At 35.5% G+C, this 18,412-nt stretch overlaps 1 protein-coding gene across 2 annotated transcripts in view; it reads right to left on the bottom strand.

The window, feature by feature from the left end:
- Nucleotides 1-466: 466 nt before the first annotated feature.
- The window catches only part of LOC119672499, a 34,533-nt gene continuing 16,587 nt past the window's right edge, over nt 467-18,412 (bottom strand). For both annotated transcript variants that reach the window (XM_038083562.1, XM_038083568.1), the window contains 2 exons: nt 1,705-2,027; nt 467-1,589 (listed from right to left, as the gene is read on the bottom strand). In XM_038083562.1, coding sequence (XP_037939490.1) covers nt 924-1,589; nt 1,705-2,027 — 989 coding nt within the window. In that variant the 3' untranslated portion in view covers nt 467-923. The remainder of the gene's footprint in view (nt 1,590-1,704; nt 2,028-18,412) is intronic.

Below are 18,412 nucleotides of genomic sequence, written 5' to 3'. Positions count from 1 at the left end.
AAATACCAGAAACTTTTAGGAAGTCAATACTGTTTCTACTCTTCGAAGGAGATGATCTGCATGAAGTAGAACACCATAAGAGAATGTCTCTTTTGGGTTCGACAGTATTTACAGGTGTATTTAATCAACGACAACACAGTAGAGTCGAAACAAAAACTATTAAGTGAATATCAAACAGGCTTCAGGCGAGGATATTCGGGCAATGTTTTTAATAAGCAAAATATTGCAAGATTATATATAAAACCAAATAAAATATTGTGAAAGAATTATTTATTTAAAATTCAAACAATTAGAAATGATTCTATCGCAAAGTATATTTATGTGCACATACACTTTAATAGTTCAGTTTTATGAATAATATTTACATTACATTACTAATTTAATAAATTCATTCGCATTTATTTATTTGAAAATACTAAGGCTAAGCATTTTATTATAATAAATTTGTATTATTTTATCTTTGGACCATATATTTGTATGAGAAAACCTTTTTCAAATATAATTCTTTAGCATATTCTTTTCTCTTTAATCATATAATTTTTTTTAATTAACACACTTTTATTAATAAATAATTGACAAAGACATCTTGCAATTACCCTCTTTTGAAATACGTTTGACAAAACATATATATGTATGTGTAAATAAATTTTTTTAAATTTAAATATGATCTTTTCAACAGGATATTCAGTTCAAAATTTCAAATTATTTCTTATGTAAGGTCACATATGTATCTAAATATATGACATACATTCTGAAATTTTTTGTATTTACATTCATACTTATTTGTTTTCATTTTTTTTATTTTATTGTTATAAATGTACGTAAAACACTAAGTTTTGAAGTAAAAATTTTATAAGTTATTTTAACTTCTTGTTTGGACTGAAAGTATAAGAAAATTAAGTGAAAAAAGGTATGCGAACAACTTAAAGTTTATCGTTATCGTGATCAATGCCCATATTTTTTACTATTTTATAATTGGTTCCATATTTTGTATTAAATTGATCTAAACTACAGGCTCTAGCTCGAATTGGTGCTAATACATCTTCCACATCAGTGTCACAGCATTCAGTCTCAGTATAACTTGTTTTACGATGACGTTTATCAAAGGAGTATTCATCAAAACTTGATACTTGATTCATATTTTCAGAGAAGGAGTATCCACGTTTTCGTTCCTGTTTTGCCATTTCTGCAGCAAGCATTTGGACCTCCCAATCGTTGTGGTAAAAATTTGGTAGTTCTGTTAAGTTTTGATTCTTTTTGTTAAAATCGGTCTCAGTACCCACAGTTTTTTTAAAATTTAGTATACTAGCTAATGAGCTTGAGCTCGAGAGTTGCTCAAAGCCCAAAATTTCATTGTCTGGAACGGCAAATACGTTGTCAGCGTTTGTTATTATTTCGTCATTATTTTCGCTGGATTGCTGATGGCTTTTATTAGCATTATCAACAGAACTAAACTTAGGATAGTTATGATAAGATTCGCATAGTTTTGAATAACCTGTCAATGTATTGCTTGTACAAGGAAACATATATCCTGAAATCGGTTCAAATGGAGTTGAAGCAGGAAAGATAGAACTTAGTGAGTTTCCACGCTAAAAGTAAAAAACATATGTTAATGAAGAAGTTAGAACAGTAAAGAATTGTAACGCTATATAAATATAAAAAAAAATCATTATCCTGAAAACATGTATCACTGAAATCAATTACCATAAATAGTAGCTCAGCTGATGAGGTGGAACTACTGCATTTATTCGTTTCATTTTCTGGACCATAATAGTTCAGATTTAATTTTTCATGGTGTCTTGTATTCTGGGCCGGCAAAGAGTTTGAAGAGGAAAATTTCGTTTCACTTCCAATTTTCTTAAGTTTTATTTCTAGTTTGCTAATGATGGTGTCACGTTTTTTGACTTCATTTTCCAAAATTGCGAACTGGGTCTCAAATTTTGCATGTATTTCGGTTATGTGACTTTTTATTAGATTATTTATCCCGCATAAAACTTCATCAAAACTCTCCTGTTTTTGACTTGAATCTTAAAGTAAAATATAGTTTGTTTAATATTTTCTCTAATTTTATTTGTATATATACAGCGGTCAAAAAAAGTATTCGATATTAACTAAATTTTTGTTAAATGTTGTAATAACAACAAAAAGAAATGAAAAAAATTATGCATTTTTCAACAATTGTTTTCTGTTTATTTGTTTTTATTGATTTTACTTAAAAAATTTAAAAATAAAATAACAAACAAAGCAATTATATTGGGGCAGGGTTTAAATTGCTTGTTGAGAATTAGCAAAAGCAACCAAATTTGACTAATGCATAAATATTGACCAGTCAATTTTTGTTCAGCGACTAATGCTAATGCATTGCATAAGAAAATGAAATAAGAATATGCATTAGCAACAGCAAAAAACGCAAACTGGTTTCATTTTGATTGCTTGCTAATAGTCGATTTTACATTTTTGACTATTATGCGTTTGGAATAAATGCAACGTTCTCGCTTATGCGTTAGTTACTTGTGTTTTGCTATAAGCGAATACCAGGTGTACCGGTATGAAGCGAGCGTAAAGATACAAATGTTCCGACAGGGAACATTTGTTGTGAACGAGCCTTTATTTCTTTTTGTTTGTTTGCTATGACATGTGTGAAATATATTTAGTATACATCAAGTCATTGAACAGACAACATTTGCGGAAAGCATTAATTTTTTGTTTTCATTTGAAGAAAAGTGGTGCAGAGTCGCATCGAATGCTTGTCGAGGCATATGGGGATCATGCTCTATCAGAAGCAACATGCAAAAGATGATTTCAACGGTTCAGAAATAATGATTTTGATTTGAGAAATGAAGAACGTGGAAGACCGCCAAAAAAGTTTGAAGACGCCGAATTGTAAACGATATTGGATGGAGGTGACACTTTGGGTCAAAAGCAAATGGCAGAAATGTTAAATGTTGCACAACAAACAATTTCTGACCGTTTAAAAGCTATGGGAAAGATCCAAAAGTGTGGAAAATGCGTGCCACATGAATTGAATGAAAGACAGATGGAAAACCGAAAAAACACTTGTGAAATTTTGCTTCAAAGACACGAAAGAAAATCGGTTTTGCATCGGATTGTTGCTGGCGATGAAAAATGGATTTATTTTAGGAATCCTAAACGGAAAAAATCATGGGTTAATCCGGGACAACCATCAACATCGACTGCAAAACCAGATCGATTCGGCAAGAAGACAATGCTGTGTGTTTGGTGGGGCCAGAAAGGTTTGGTGTACCACGAGCTCCTAAAACCTGGTGAAACCGTCAATGCTGGTCGTTATAAACAACAAATGATAAATTTGAACCATGCATTGATCGAGAAACGACCAGAATGGGCCAGAAGACACGGCAAGGTAATTCTGCTCCATGACAATGCACCTGCACACAAAGCAAAACGGGTTCAGGATGCAATCAAAACACTTGGCTGGAAGCTGCTACCCCATCCGCCGTATTCACCAGACTTGGCTCCTTCCGACTACCATTTGTTTTCATCGATGGGACACGCATTGGCTGAGCAGCATTTTGATTCCTACGAGGAGGTCGAAAATTGGGTGTCTGGTTGGTTTGCTTTAAAAGACGAACACTTTTTTTGGCGTGGTATCTACAAATTGCCAGAAAGGTGGTCAAAATGTGTAGAAAGCAATGGCCAATACTTTGAATAAAATGTTTTTTACTTTCCTATTAATAATTAGTGTTTTATTTTCATCAAAAAACGCTCATTTCGTACCGGTACACCTGGTATGTATGGATTTCTTGTTTTTGTTTTAAAGGAATGTGTACGCATTACTTCTTTGTTGGTGCATTGAATATAGTTATGCAAAATTGTAAGTAATGTGTGTGCGTACAATTTGTAATCAAAAAATGTAATTTTATCTGTAATTAGATTAGATAATTATAATTAGATAATTATAATTAGATAATTATAACATAAATGAGTAGTAATATGTATATTTAGATTTGTAGGTTATTTGATTTTTCCCTGTTATGTATACTTTCCTAAAAATATCATTTGTATTCAGAAATATAAACATATATTTATATAAATTTATGTTTATATTTCTGAATACAAATGATATTTTTATATTTATATAAATATATGTTTATATTTTAGGAAAGTTTTAAGTAATATATAGAATATATTATGTACAACTTTTTGCGACAGACGTCGACATTGCCGCCAATTTATAGTAAGCCACGACGTTTACCTATTAGTGAAAGGCAAATCGTAGATCAAGAAATTGAACGGTGGTTAAAAGGGGGTATTGTTGAAGCATCCGACTCAGAGTTTTGTAGTCCTATAGTACTTATACGAAAGCGTGATGGTACTCCAAGATTATACATAGATTATTGCAGATTGAATAAAGTAGTTGTCAAAGATCGTTTCCCGTTACCCTTAATTGAAGATCAACTTGATCGTCTGCAGAACGCTAAACTCTTCAGTACAATAGTCTTAAAAAATAGTTTTTTTCATGTTTCAGTGGCACAGTCATCGAATAAATATAGTTCAGTTATTACACACAGCGGCCAATTTCAATTTTGTAAAGTTCCGTCTGGACTATGCAATTCACCGAGCGTATTTCATAATAAAGAAAATTATTAAAAATTAAATTTTGCGTTTTTTTTTAACTTCTCGTTCTTTTTTGATCAAATGGTATAGCCATTTAGGCTATTTTTTTTAATTAGTGAATGTCGTCGTATAATACTTTCACAAGTGTTCATGCAATATTTTTTTTTACAAAATAATTACAGTTTGAAATATACATTGTGGCAACGCCACATTCATAAATTCCTACTTTCGTTAAAAAAACAAATCCTGTGTCTATCAGATGTTTTATTCGTATTAGTAATAAAACAAAATACTATTATTATTTCAATGTTCTTGTGCACTTTGGTTTTGTTGAAATGCAAAAAAATTTTTTATAATTTAAATAAACAAACCGCTCTTAGGCTGTCGCGGATCGCAATAACTAGTAGGTATGTTTATTATTTAATCTTATGCGCTCTTAGTTAAATTTTGTTTTTGAAATTTAAAATTTTAAGCGTTACGTTAACGCTATTGCTCCACCACTTCGTGCATTAAATTAATTTATTAAAAATAATTTCAATGGTACTTAAGTTTTTTAATAAAATTTCATCTAACTCAAAAAAAAATCAAATTTTCAACGAATTTTTTCACAAATTTTTTGTTTTAAAAATTAGGGTTTAATATCAGTTCTTAAATGTAAACAATTGTGATTGTTTTTATTATTTCCCAAAAACTCAGTGAAGTATTTTTGTAATGTCAGAAATTTCAAGAGTTTGTCGTTACAATAGACAATTTATTTTTACTTTTTTGTTTATAATATAAAGTTACAATTTGCTTAATTTTTTAAATCTTCACTTATCTATACTTTGACAACAACCTTTCTAAAATCTTTTTACTTTTTTTGCTCAATCAAAATTTTTCCGTCTCTTCTTGCATTTACATTCTTGTCAACTCCTTGTGGAACATAGGTTGACATTGGATTACAATTACAGAGTTGTATTTCTCAACTTCTTGTTAAAATTTAATTACGATCCAAATTTCCTTCATTCAGAATATAAATTCTGGTATATTATGTTTATTATACCAAGACAAAAACACTTCTTTGGTTTCACCTACGTATCATAAATATGTTTGGGTGGACACCACATAACTCCCCTGCCAGTGATTGAGTTATGGACGATATCACGATAGATTGAAGGTAACGTATTTTTGGGGCAGACGTGTGGTTCTTCCACTTCGTGTTGCCTTGCCAGTATTTTCACTTGGTGTGCTTGTATCGGAGAGTTGTGTGTCGTTTACATTCGCCTTCAGTTCGCTGTTTGGTAAGAATTCTGCTTTTAGGCGGTCGATACTTACGCGTACTTGTTTTCCTTTTACCAGTAATTCGAATGTCTTATCAGAGCGACTTACAACTTTGTATGGCCCCTCATATGGTGCTTTCAAAGGTGGTCGTACTGCATCATCACGCAGGAAAACGTGAGTACATTTTTGTAACTGGTGTTGTACAAAAACCTTGTCCTTTGAATGATGTGATACTGGGACGGGGCGAATGTTGTTCATGGCTTGTCTGAAGCGTTTCACGAATTCTGAACATACTTGCTCGTCTTTGACTTCCTCAAAAAAATCACATGGCAGCTTTAGTGCGCTACCATATACGATTTCTGCGGGTGTGGCGTCCAGATCTTCCTTGTGAGTATTTCTTAGGGCAAGGATGACAAGTGGAATTACTTCGGTCCAGTGTTGGTCATTTTTACACTTTATGGCTGTTTTTAACGTACGGTGGAAGCGTTCGATCATGCCATTGCTTTGTGGGTGGCGAGGACTTGATCGCAAGTGTCTTACGCCTAGTGTGCGTGCCAGCTCGTTAAAAAGTTGGGATTCAAACTGACGACCTTGGTCAGTGGTGATTTGCGTTGGTACTCCGAAATGTGTTATCCAACCATTAATTAGTGCAGTAGCGACTGTTGAAGCATGAATATCTTCAATTGGGATTGCTGCCGGCCATCTACTAAATCGGTCGATACAGGTTAAGCAATATGTATATCCATTTTTGGTAGGTAGTGGTCCAATTAGGTCGATATGTATTGCTGCGAACCGTTGTTCTGGCGTTGTAAAGCTGCCAATTGCTGTTTTGTTGTGCCTAATGACCTTCGCACGTTGGCACGGGATGCATGTTCGTACCATTCGAGTGATGTCCTGATTCATATTCGGCCACACGTACCGCTTACTGATGAGTTTAACAGTGGCTTTTTTACCTGGATGTGAAAGGCAATGTACGGCATTGAAAATGTGTTGTCGAAATGGTTTAGGAATGAATGGACGTGCATTCACTGTTGACATGTCACAGGCGATGGATATTGTTGCGCCTGGAATAGTTATAAGCTTGAGTTTGAGCGTGGTATTGTTGCTGGTTAAGAAATCGTTGGTCTCATTATCTGTTTTTTGACTTTGAGCCAATGATTCAAAATTTATATCTCCGTCTTTGCTGATCACTTCGATACGAGATAGAAGATCTGCCACTATGTTATCCCTTCCTGAGATGTGACGTATGTCCGTTGTGAATTGACCAATGAAGTCGAGGTGTCGAAGTTGACGTGGAGATGCTTTTTCAGGTTTTTGCATAAAAGCGAATATGATCGGTTTATGATCAGTTAAAATAGTACATTGTCTTCCTTCTATAATATGTTTGAAATGCTTTACCGACTGATATATTGCAAGCAGTTCACGATCATAAGTACTATAGCGCTTCTGTGCGTCTGTCATCCGCTTGGAGTAGAATCCTAATGGTTTCATTTGTTCGTTGCAAACGTGATGAATTGCTGCACCAACGGCGAAGTTACTGGCGTCTACGTTTAGAACTAAATGTGCTTCCGGTAGTGGATGTGCCAGGGTTACTGCGTCGGCTATTGCTTGCTTACATTGTTCAAATGCAGTCTCAGCTTCTTGAGTCCAGACAATAAGACTTTTGTCCTTCTTTTTGTTGCCTTTGATAACCGCTTGCAATTGACCTTGCATCACCGCTGCGTTGGGAAGAAATCGTCGATAAAAATTCAGCATGGCCAGGAATCTACGTAGTTCGTATGTTTGTACTGGCTTTTTGAATTTTGTAATGTGGTTGATTTTCTCTATTGGGGGACTAACACCATCTTTGTTTACACGATGTCCTAGGAATGTCACTTCGTTATTAGCGAAAACACATTTACTTACATTAATTTTTAACCCATGCTGCTGGAGGCGTTGGAATACCGTTGTGACATGTTGGTAGTGTTCTTCTTCACTGCTGGACGCGATACAAATGTCGTCAATGTAGCAGACGACGAAGTCTAGACCTGAAAGAACTTGGTCCATATAGCGTTGGAATGTCTGCGCGGCATTGCATAATCCAAATGTCATCACGTTGAATTCAAAAAGACCAAATGGTGTGATGATCGCTGTCTTTTTTTTGTCTTCTGCAGCTATCGGTATGTTGAAATACGCTTTTTCGATGTCTATCGTAGTGTATATTGACTTGCCGTTGAATGTTTGTGCGAAGTCTTGGATGTGTGGGATAGGATATCGGTCTGGTAACGTTTGTGAGTTGAGTCGTCGATAATCCCCACATGGTCGCCACGTGCCGTTCTTTTTAGAAACCATATTCAACGGGCTAGCCCAATCACTCTTCGAGTGGGTGCAAATTGCATGACTTAACATGTACTCGAATTCTTGACGAGCTATCTGTAACATACTTGGGTTCAGCCGCCGAGCGCGTGAAAAAACAGGACGTCCGCTAGTGTAAATGTGATGTTGAACCGTTGTTTTTGTTGTGTCCAACGAATTAAATGTCAGTGGTGAAGTCAGATCCTTGAATTTGGCCAGGAGTTTCTGATACTTGTTGTCGCTGTTGACTGAAGAAACTGGAGAGTAGGCTACAATTTCGGCTATGCACGACGTCTGCAACTTCGTTTGATTGTCAATAATTCGCTTGTTAGCGACGTCGACCAATAAGTTGAAGTTTTTGAGGAAGTCGGCTCCTAGTATTGGCTTTGACACGTCAGCGATGGTGAAATACCAGGCGAAACTTTTCCTCAGCCCAAGATTGAGTGTCAGAAGTTTGGAACCATACGTTTTAATGTGTGATCCGTTCGCTGCAAACAGTGTACTTGTTGTGGGTTTGGGTTTAGGATTAGCGATTGCGGTTATCGGAAAAACCGAGAAATCTGCGCCCGTATCCACCAAAAATTTGTGTTGAGTCTTTTTGTCAACAATAAACAGACGGCTTGACTTATAACCACTAGCTTCATCTACCGTCTCTGACAAAGCTGTTTTTAGTTTTCCGGTGCCTTGTATTTGCAAGGTTTGGTACATTTGATTGCATTGGCACCAAACCTGTAATGGTAGAAACAAAGAGGTTGCTTACTAACCTGATTTGCAGAACGTGTGCGGATGTGCTGGACTGGATCACGATCTGGAGTTCGGAATCGAGGTCTTCTATTTGAGTATTGTCGCTGTTTTATTTCGGCTACATCTTTGCTCAGTTGTAAAACGGCGTTTTTTATGGTTTGCATTTCTTCAATTGATGATGACTGTGCTGATTGAGAATTTTTTGCACCATCTACAGTGGCTACAGAACCATAACTCCCCATCTCCATCATTTTATCAGCTTGAAGTGCGCATTTGTCAAGATCACCGTCAGCGATGGACACAACAGCTCGCACTGCAACGGGCAAACGATCTAGCCAGAATTGTTTCAGTGCGCCGTCATTCATGGCTCCAGCTGCTAGGTCGCGCATAGTGCGAAGTAATTGCGATGGCTTGTTGTCATGAAGTTCGCACTCGAGTATGAGTCTGCGTAGCTTTTTATTTTCAGAGTCAGCAAAGTCTTGTATCAGGCGATTCCTTATTGCGTCGTATTTGTTTTGCGATGGAGGTGATCTCACAATATCTGCAACGTTTCTTAGTGTAGACCCGTCCAACGAACCAATCACGTAGTCGTATTTCGTCTGGTCTTGTGTAATGCGTGCGTTGCGAAATTGCGCCTCCATCTGCAGGAAGTATAAGTCGGGGTCGCGTTTGCAAAATACCGGCGGCTTGACACCTATGCGGCAAATTTCTGCCGGTCTCTGTTCTGCCGGACTCTGTGGCTGCTACTTAGCTTTTTACAAATTGTTGTTTTAATTCCGGCGTCACCAAATGTGGTTTTAATTCCCGGAATCACGTCGGGGTCACCAATTTGTCGTTACAATAGACAATTTATTTTTACTTTTTTGTTTATAATATAAAGTTACAATTTGCTTAATTTTTTAAATCTTCACTTATCTATACTTTGACAACAACCTTTCTAAAATCTTTTTACTTTTTTTGCTCAATCAAAATTTTTCCGTCTCTTCTTGCATTTACATTCTTGTCAACTCCTTGTGGAACATAGGTTGACATTGGATTACAATTACAGAGTTGTATTTCTCAACTTCTTGTTAAAATTTAATTACGATCCAAATTTCCTTCATTCAGAATATAAATTCTGGTATATTATGTTTATTATACCAAGACAAAAACACTTCTTTGGTTTCACCTACGTATCATAAATATGTTTGGGTGGACACCACAAGTTTATTAAAAATTGGTCTGAAATTCAAATTTTAAAAAACAACGGATTCGTACTTCCTAAGAAAAAATTTCAAAAATCTAAGCTATGATCATAATATTTTTATTAAAAAAAATGTACCTATACAAAAAATCAGTTTCAGTATGGTTCAGTTTTACTTTATTAACAGTAAAAACGACGTCATTAGAGAAACCTTGCGATGTGCATTTGCTAGGTGAGATCAAATAGAATTATATCCCAAAAATTAGAACCATATAAAGGCCTGTGAATTTACCAATTTGAATTGCTTTCAAATCAATTTCTATTCTTCCAAGTATCTACATATCAGGTTATAACATTTAAGGATACTCGGTGTCATATCAGTTCGTGTAAGAGAACGGGTACCACGCATTATCGAAACTTAATTTGACATCGAGTAAAATATGTACATCACACTTGATATTTTTGACATTTTCTGTTTTCGGTTCTACTGTCGATATCTGCTCTTCAGTCATATTAGTTTAGTGACCATATTTAAAAATAGTTAGCATTACATGTGAGATGCATTAATTCTTATTTAGTTCAGTACCGTGAGGATCCCAATTGTCCGATATAAGAACAGGTCACTTTAATGTAATTTATTTGCCTTTGCTATAATTTTATAAAGGTCAATGGTTTTACAGTCATAGTCTGTATATGCGTTCATTTGCATAAGTAAAATTTGCAGAGAGTGTCAGAACAATGACAGAACTAAGTTATTAATAAAACATTTTATATTAGTAGTTATATGTTATATTATATTATTATGGTATTATTATATTATATTATAGTTATATTATAGTAGTTATACATTTCATAGTATTAGCTTTATATGAACAGCGTGTATTTGATACTTGGTGGCACATCACTTTTGGTTTTTAATTACATTTACAAGGTTAGCAAAATCTTTTTCTTATTGTATTTTCAGCTTTTAATTTTAATAGGCTAGACAGGTTATGCATCATCTTAGCACATTGCTCTAAATTGCTAAATTTAATGCGGACTTTGTTATTAGAGACAATGACCGTGTGGGAAAGGAGAGAACTTGTGTCTTGGTAAGAAACGGAGTTCCTGAAGGCTTTTATTATATCTGAGTGTTTACTTCACACTTTTGCATAACTACCATAATTGTTGGTTCCTAATCGTCAGAGTCAACAATAGTTGGGTATCTATAAGTGTAGAATACTGCCGGAATCGAGAATGACTGGATGGGTCTGTTATCCTACAGTACATTTGGATATTTTGCCTTGAGGGCTTAATAATGCAGACAAACCGTTAAAACAGACATCATAGCGGTTATATATCCGTAATTATGCTAAGTACGACTTTGCTTAATACTCTTTTTCATAGTGATCTCTTTTTTCAGATCTGCTCAAAGGATGCTTAAACATTTTGTATGTATGTTCATGAAAAAAAAATTTAAAGCATAGAAAACATTGTATCCAAAATAAGAATTTATATGAAACCATTAATTTTTTTTGTTGATGAAGTATGAGGTTGTTGAAAGTAGTTTTGCATGATTTTTGTACTCGTCCTTTTCTATTATGTAGTTTTTAATTTATTTTAATACTTTATATAAAGTGTAACTTAAAGCAACTCTGAAATTTATAAATTATTATTAGTAAATTGTTTAAAAATTTTAAAGCAGCTAGACCTTTAATTCGTTTAGTGAACCATAGTGCTCCGATCAAGACTAAGGATAATAAATGGATAAAGATTAGCATAGAAAAACTTCTTTGTTTATCATATTTTCAAGACAGATACTTTGGGGTAAAACATGAAAACGCTTATAACTTTAAACATATTAGTCCTGGTGTGCTATAAAGTAGCAACCCTGGACAACTTCTGTACCTGCTATATACACCTGCCTTAACAACTTTAAATCAATCTATTGTAGCCTTATTTTGATGATACTGCTCTTTTAGCAATAAACGAAACAATTGAACAGGGCCCTGTTGCACCAACACTTTTCACTTTGCAATAGTGAACGAAAACAAACACTACAGTAAAAAACACAAACAAAATACATGCAATACAAATGCAAACAAAATTTCTTCTTCTTCTTATGCAAACGAAGCAACAACAATGCACATTAAAAACGTTTCCAAATCGTTTTGTTCGACAAACGCTAAAAAAACCACTATCTTAAGAAAATGATCACTTAAAAGACCGCTACCTTCGGCAAAAGATAACTAAAATGAGCACTACCTTCGTGAAAAGATCGTTATAAAGAGCACTACCATCGTGAAAAGTACACGAACTCTAAAAATAAAGTTTGTGTTCGGGGACACAAACTTTAAAAATATTTTGATGTGTTTCGGACATGAGCACTACACTACGATACTGTACTGTTTATTTTCGTTCACTGCTTTGCACTTTGCAAACTATTGTCAGTTTTTGAGCATTTTTCTCTCATTGAAAACAGAAAGCAATAATTTGAGAATTGAGTTATGCAAAGTTTTGAAAACGCTCAAAAAAGGCAAAGCGTTGCACCAATGTACTTTTCAATGAAAAGTAAAGTATGAAAAGGAAAGTGAAATATTTGACAAAAAACCGGTTTTTTTCTGCATTTTCTGTTGCATCAATACTTTTTACTTTGCGCTTTGCAAAAGTAAACTGCAAAACTTTACAAAAAAATTGCAAATGATTAATTCATCCTGCAAATTTTGTAAATAATTGCTTTACACGAAAGAAAAGTTTCTTATGTATATTAATAAAAGACAAAATGCGTAAATAAAAGAAATCATCTATATACATAAAAGAAAGTCGTGTCAGTTAGGCCACTTATAACTCAAGAACGGCTGGACCGATTTTTTTTTAATTTTAGCAAAAATATTAAGTTTATAAATACTGTTTCAAACTGTTTACAGTTAGACAGTTTGAGTGATATTGATTTCTTTTTAAATTTTTTTTCAAATATTTCAAATTTCAAATATAATAAATAAATATTCATGAAAGGCGATTTGTCGTGAAACTACCATTTAAGGAGGACACAACAGTTCTTGGTGAAACCATGCAGATGTCGATGCATCGGTTTTTTAAGATATCAACATTTATCAAAAACAACAACAACAATTGTATATTACACGAACACACTTTGCTCGTCATATGAAACTGCAGATGAGCCATGCATTTGGTTGTTGTTCAGCGAACTGGGCACTTTTAGTCTTTGATAGCTGGGGGTACTACAGGGTCCCATCCATCTCATTGACTAATTTATGTATTGCCTATAAGCTTCAGGATTATTCAGTGATTGATTTAAGATCTGCGAACCTCCCTGTCCGGAGAGTGATTACTCTAAGATGAGATGGTGGTAAGTAGGATATCCTGTCAATTTTCGCATATAACTTTGGGGCTCTGTCTCTTATGTATTTTTTGATCGGGTCTATTCTAAGATCTCTTAGCATCTCGTTTGTGCAGATGTACCAAGGCACTGTGAAGAGCCTTCGGAGAGCCTGTTTTTGAGCGACTTGTAATTTTTGTATAGTAGAGTCGGCAGCTTTGCTATACGCGACACACCCATAAAGTAATGCTGGTCTAATTATCTGGCTACAGATCAGTTTTCTGTTCTTCACGCTAAGGTTGTTGTGTTTGAAAAGTGGTTGTAAGCATTGCAGTGTTTTAGCGCAACTGCTTCTTTTGACTTGTATATGCTTATGCCAAGTGAATCGTTTATCAAATGTGATACCTAAATATTTAATGCTATCCTCCCAATTAATCACAATGTCACCAACTCTTACTCTCGGTGGATGATGCCTGTGTTTACGTGTAATAAACAGGGCTTTAGTTTTTTCATTGTTAATTTTTATTTTCCATTTATGGAAGAATCCCAGGATGAGATTAATAAGCTTCTGCAGCATGTTGGTGACATTTCTGGGAAGTTTATCAGAATATAACAAGCATGTGTCATCTGCGTATAATGATAATACCGAAGGACTTAGTATTGGGATGTCAGACGTGTAGATGTTGTACAGAGCTATTCTTTGTACTTCTATTCTATTCTATTCTATATTCTATTCTTCTATTCTATTCTTCGTACTGATGAGGTGGTACTGTTGATTCTTACATGGAACATTCTCTCGCAAAGGAAGCTGCCAAGGATTTTGATAAACCCGACTGGGATACCAAAACGAGACATTTTAACTATAAGGCCGTAGTGCCAGACCTTGTCAAATGCCTTGGCGATGTCAAAAGTAATTATACCCGTTGATTCCCTTCTGCTCAGGGCAGACTGTATCATCTGAGCTGTTCGCACCAGTTGTAATTCTGTGAAGAGGTCTTCTCTAAAACCAAATTGCTCATCGGGGAGAATATTCAGCGAGATCACCGAAGTTTTAAGTCTATCTAGGATCACTCCTTCAGCTAACTAACACAGAGCTGACAGTAAGCTAATCGGGCGCCAGTTCTGCGGGAACTTCGGGTCCTTGCCGGGTTTAGGAAAGACTACAATTGTGAGCTGTTTCCAATTTTTAGGATATTCACCTAGCCTAAACATACAGTTTATTATATTTGTAATGAGATGGATCGCATCTTCGGAAAGGTTACGTAAGCAACTGTTGTTAATTTTATCGTACCCTGGTGCAGATTTTATCTTCAATCTTGAGATAATTAGAGCAATTTCATCACTAGAGCAAGGCGCGATGTCTCCATCAGGCTCTTGAGTTAAGAAATTGTAAGCCTCCTCGGTGATATGTTCTTCCTCTTCAGAGTCATAACACTTCGTTCAATAATGTGTGTGACTAACTAGTTAAAACACATATTTTTTTGCCAAAATTCGTTTTTATTCATCAACATAGTCCCCTTTTAGGGAGATACAATCATTCCAACGCTTTTGCAATTTTTCGATACCGCTTTTGTAAAACGATTTTTCTTTGCCTTCAAAATAGACGTTAGTTTCGGCGATTGCTTCATCATTTGAGCCAAATCTCTTACCACGGAGCATCTTTTTGAGGTCTGCGAAGAGCCAGTAGTCGCTGGGGGCCAGATCTGGAGAATATGTTACGGTGGGTGCGGCAGCAATTCGTAGCTCAATTCGTTCAATTTTGGCATCGTTTTCATCGACTTGTGACATGGTGCATTGTCTTGGTGGAACAAAACTGTTTTCTTCGCCATATGAGGTTTCTTTGCGATTTCGTCTTTCAAACGCTCCAATAACGCAATATAATAGTCGCTGTTGATGGTCTTCCCCTTCTGGAGATAGTCGATGAATATTATTCCATGCGCATCTCAAAATACAGACGCCATAACCTTGCCAACCAACTGCTGCGTCTTTGGTCAGCAATCTCACTCACTTTCACTTTACGGTCGGACATAATGATTTTCAGTGTTTTTTCAACGTTTTCCGAAATAACAGCGTCATTTGGCCGTCCAGTAGATGGAATGTCATCGGTGTCTGTACGACCACGTTTGAATTCGGCATACCAATAACAAATGTTTCTTTTTGATGGAGCAGAGTCCGAGTAATGTTTTTCAAGCCATTCCTGGCATTGAACAGTATTTTTTTTCATTAAAAAACAATGATAAATCAGAACACGGAATTGCTTTGAATTCATTTTTTATGAAAAAAGCACTTAAAGCACTGTAACTTGTAAAGAAATGGTCGGATTAACATATGATTTTGACAGTAAGCCTAAAAAGGTTGCCACTTTCGAAAAAAAATATTTATTTAGTATTAGTGAAACTGTCTTTGTGTCAGTCACACACATTATTGAACGAAGTGTTAATCATAGTCTTCGTTTGGCTGGAATTGAAGCTCCAAAGAGTCAGCAAAGGCCTCGGCCTTTTCTGAATCTGTTTCAGAAAGTTGTTGGGTTTTCTTTTTTTGATAGTAGAGCTGTTATCTAAAGCCTCTTTAATTTGATACGTAAGGTTTCGAATGCTTTCCTCCAGGTCCATTAAGGTTTCAGGTTGATTCAAAGGCGAATTGGCCGATCACCCTACCTGCACTATTGGTGCTACTGTCACCCCAGTTTCTGTGATACGCATTCAAGTCACCGGCCAGGAAAGACATGGAATTGTTATTAAATAGCGCTTCAAGGTCTCCTAGGTAGGCTTGTATATTCGGTGGCCTATAGACTGAGGTAAAGTTTATGTTACCTACCAGACTATCTACCACCACTGTAGTTGCTTCAAGCGCGAGCAGGTTGTTAGATATTGTGTGATGTTTGGTAGATTTTTTGATAAGAATAGCTGTTCCCTCACCTCTTCTGGATACTCTGTCTGATCTATAGATGTCATAGTTGGGATTTTTCAATTGCAGAGATGGTTTCAGGAAAGTTTCTTGTATCTGCATGATATCCATATCCATTTCATGTAGTAATTGGATAATTTCATATTTTTTGTTAATAATAGAGTTTGCATTCTAGGTCACAACTTTAAATCGGCTTAGTGGAGTATTCATTTCCCAGTGAGAGTCGGTAACAGGCTTTGCAGCATGGTCTGCATTATATTTTTCATAACTGTGTTGAGTTGTGCTTGAAAGTTCTCCATCAATTTCTCTAGATAAGAGGCGGACAGAGAATTGGTGGGGTTTTGTTGTACCGTGCAGCCTGACATCATTGCGTCAGCATAAGACCTTGATGGCATAACAGAGGAACTTTCAGGTAAGATAGTAGGAATCGATGTGAGGACTTTCATATTCTATGGGGCACAAGGACACCCTTTATAGTTGGCCGTATGGTCACCACCACAATTCGAGCATTTCGGAGCATCATCACGAGGTTTTGTATATTGTTGGTGGTGGTGCGATCCCTCACACTTAACGCATTTGGGTGCGGCCCTACAATTGGTGGCAACATGCCTAAACTGTTGACAGTCAAGGCATTGAGAAGGACCTTTTAGCGGACGCTGAGCTTCGACTGTCACTTTTAGAAGGCAGACACAGGAGACATTATAAATGTCCTTCTGATCAGCGGGAAGACGAATTTTTAACAATTTATCAGCTGCATGTTGAGTTTTGAGTTTTGCATTTGGAATGTGCAATATTTTAATACAGAACATTATGAGAAATGAAAATTCGTTTGTGCAAGGTCAGTATTATAATTATTAAAATAATAATTATGTTTGTAAAGGAAGCTGGTATATGGACTTAGTTCAAGGTTAAAAGAAAATAAGTTTATAAGCTGTAATGAACCTGTTTAATACCCGAGCTTTTGGTCGCCGGATCCCAGAGTCGTTACAAGAATATTTCTTTATAACCCTAAATTTTTTCGAATAATAATTTTAAAGCCGGTTAATTTTTATTTTTAATTTCTTTATTTATTTTGTCCCCAAATTAATTTTGCAATATTTATTACTTATTTGCTAACAATATATATTATAATTACAAATATTTTTTTTTTTTTTTTTTGGTTAATTTTATTTTCTTATATTACGATCTGTCAATTCAGAGTAGACAATAAACAATATTTAAAAGTGACTAAATACTTAAAATTTTATTTTTGAGTTTGAATGGACTGAGCTCAGTAGCACATCCGTCTGTTGAAGTCGGACACATTAAAGTTCCAATGGCGTTTGTTTTCGGAGGCGTGTGAACGTTCTTCCTTCTGCAATAATTCTGCTCATAAAGTAGTTGGGATGATGTAACATACGTTTTTTGTGTTTACTGGCTTGACTTTTTATGACACCCTTAACTACCGGAACGTTGAGATCGCGATGTATACATTCATTTGTTATATATCTAGGAGCATCTAAGATTAATCTAAGGGTTTTTGATTGAAAACGTTGGATAATCTCAATATTTGAAGATGCAGCAGTTCCCCATAGTTCAATGCCATATGTCCAGATTGGTTTGAGTATCGCTTTGTAGATAAGAAGTTTATTTTCCACGGAAAGCTATGAAATTTTGTTCAGTATCCAGTAGAGCTCCCGCATTCTGATGTCAAGTGCTTTTCTTTTGGTAAAAATATGGTGCTTCCAAGTTAGTTTTGTGTCAAAGTGTATTCCTAAATATTTCACTTGGGTAGATTGTGGGATTAAAATATCGTTAAGGCGTACCGGTGGGCAATTTTTCCTTCTCATTGTAAAGGTTATTTGTGAAGACTTAGTCTCATTTGCTTTTATTCTCCAGGTTTTAAGCCACTGTGAAATGTTATCTAGCGCTCGCTGGAGTTTGTTGGATGCTAACTGGTGATTTTCGTCTGTAGCAATTACCACAATATCATCGGCAAAAGTTCCAATCTCAGTACCAACGGTGGTAGGCAAGTCGTTAGTGAAGAGTAAGTATAACACTGGTCCCAAGACACTGCCTTGTGGCACTCC

Source organism: Teleopsis dalmanni, chromosome 1, assembly GCF_002237135.1.
Source record: "Teleopsis dalmanni isolate 2A chromosome 1, ASM223713v2, whole genome shotgun sequence".
In the NCBI taxonomy this organism is placed as follows: Eukaryota; Metazoa; Arthropoda; class Insecta; order Diptera; family Diopsidae; genus Teleopsis; species Teleopsis dalmanni.
Note: the sequence above shows the minus strand (reverse complement) of the source record. Positions and strands in the feature narration are given on the sequence as shown.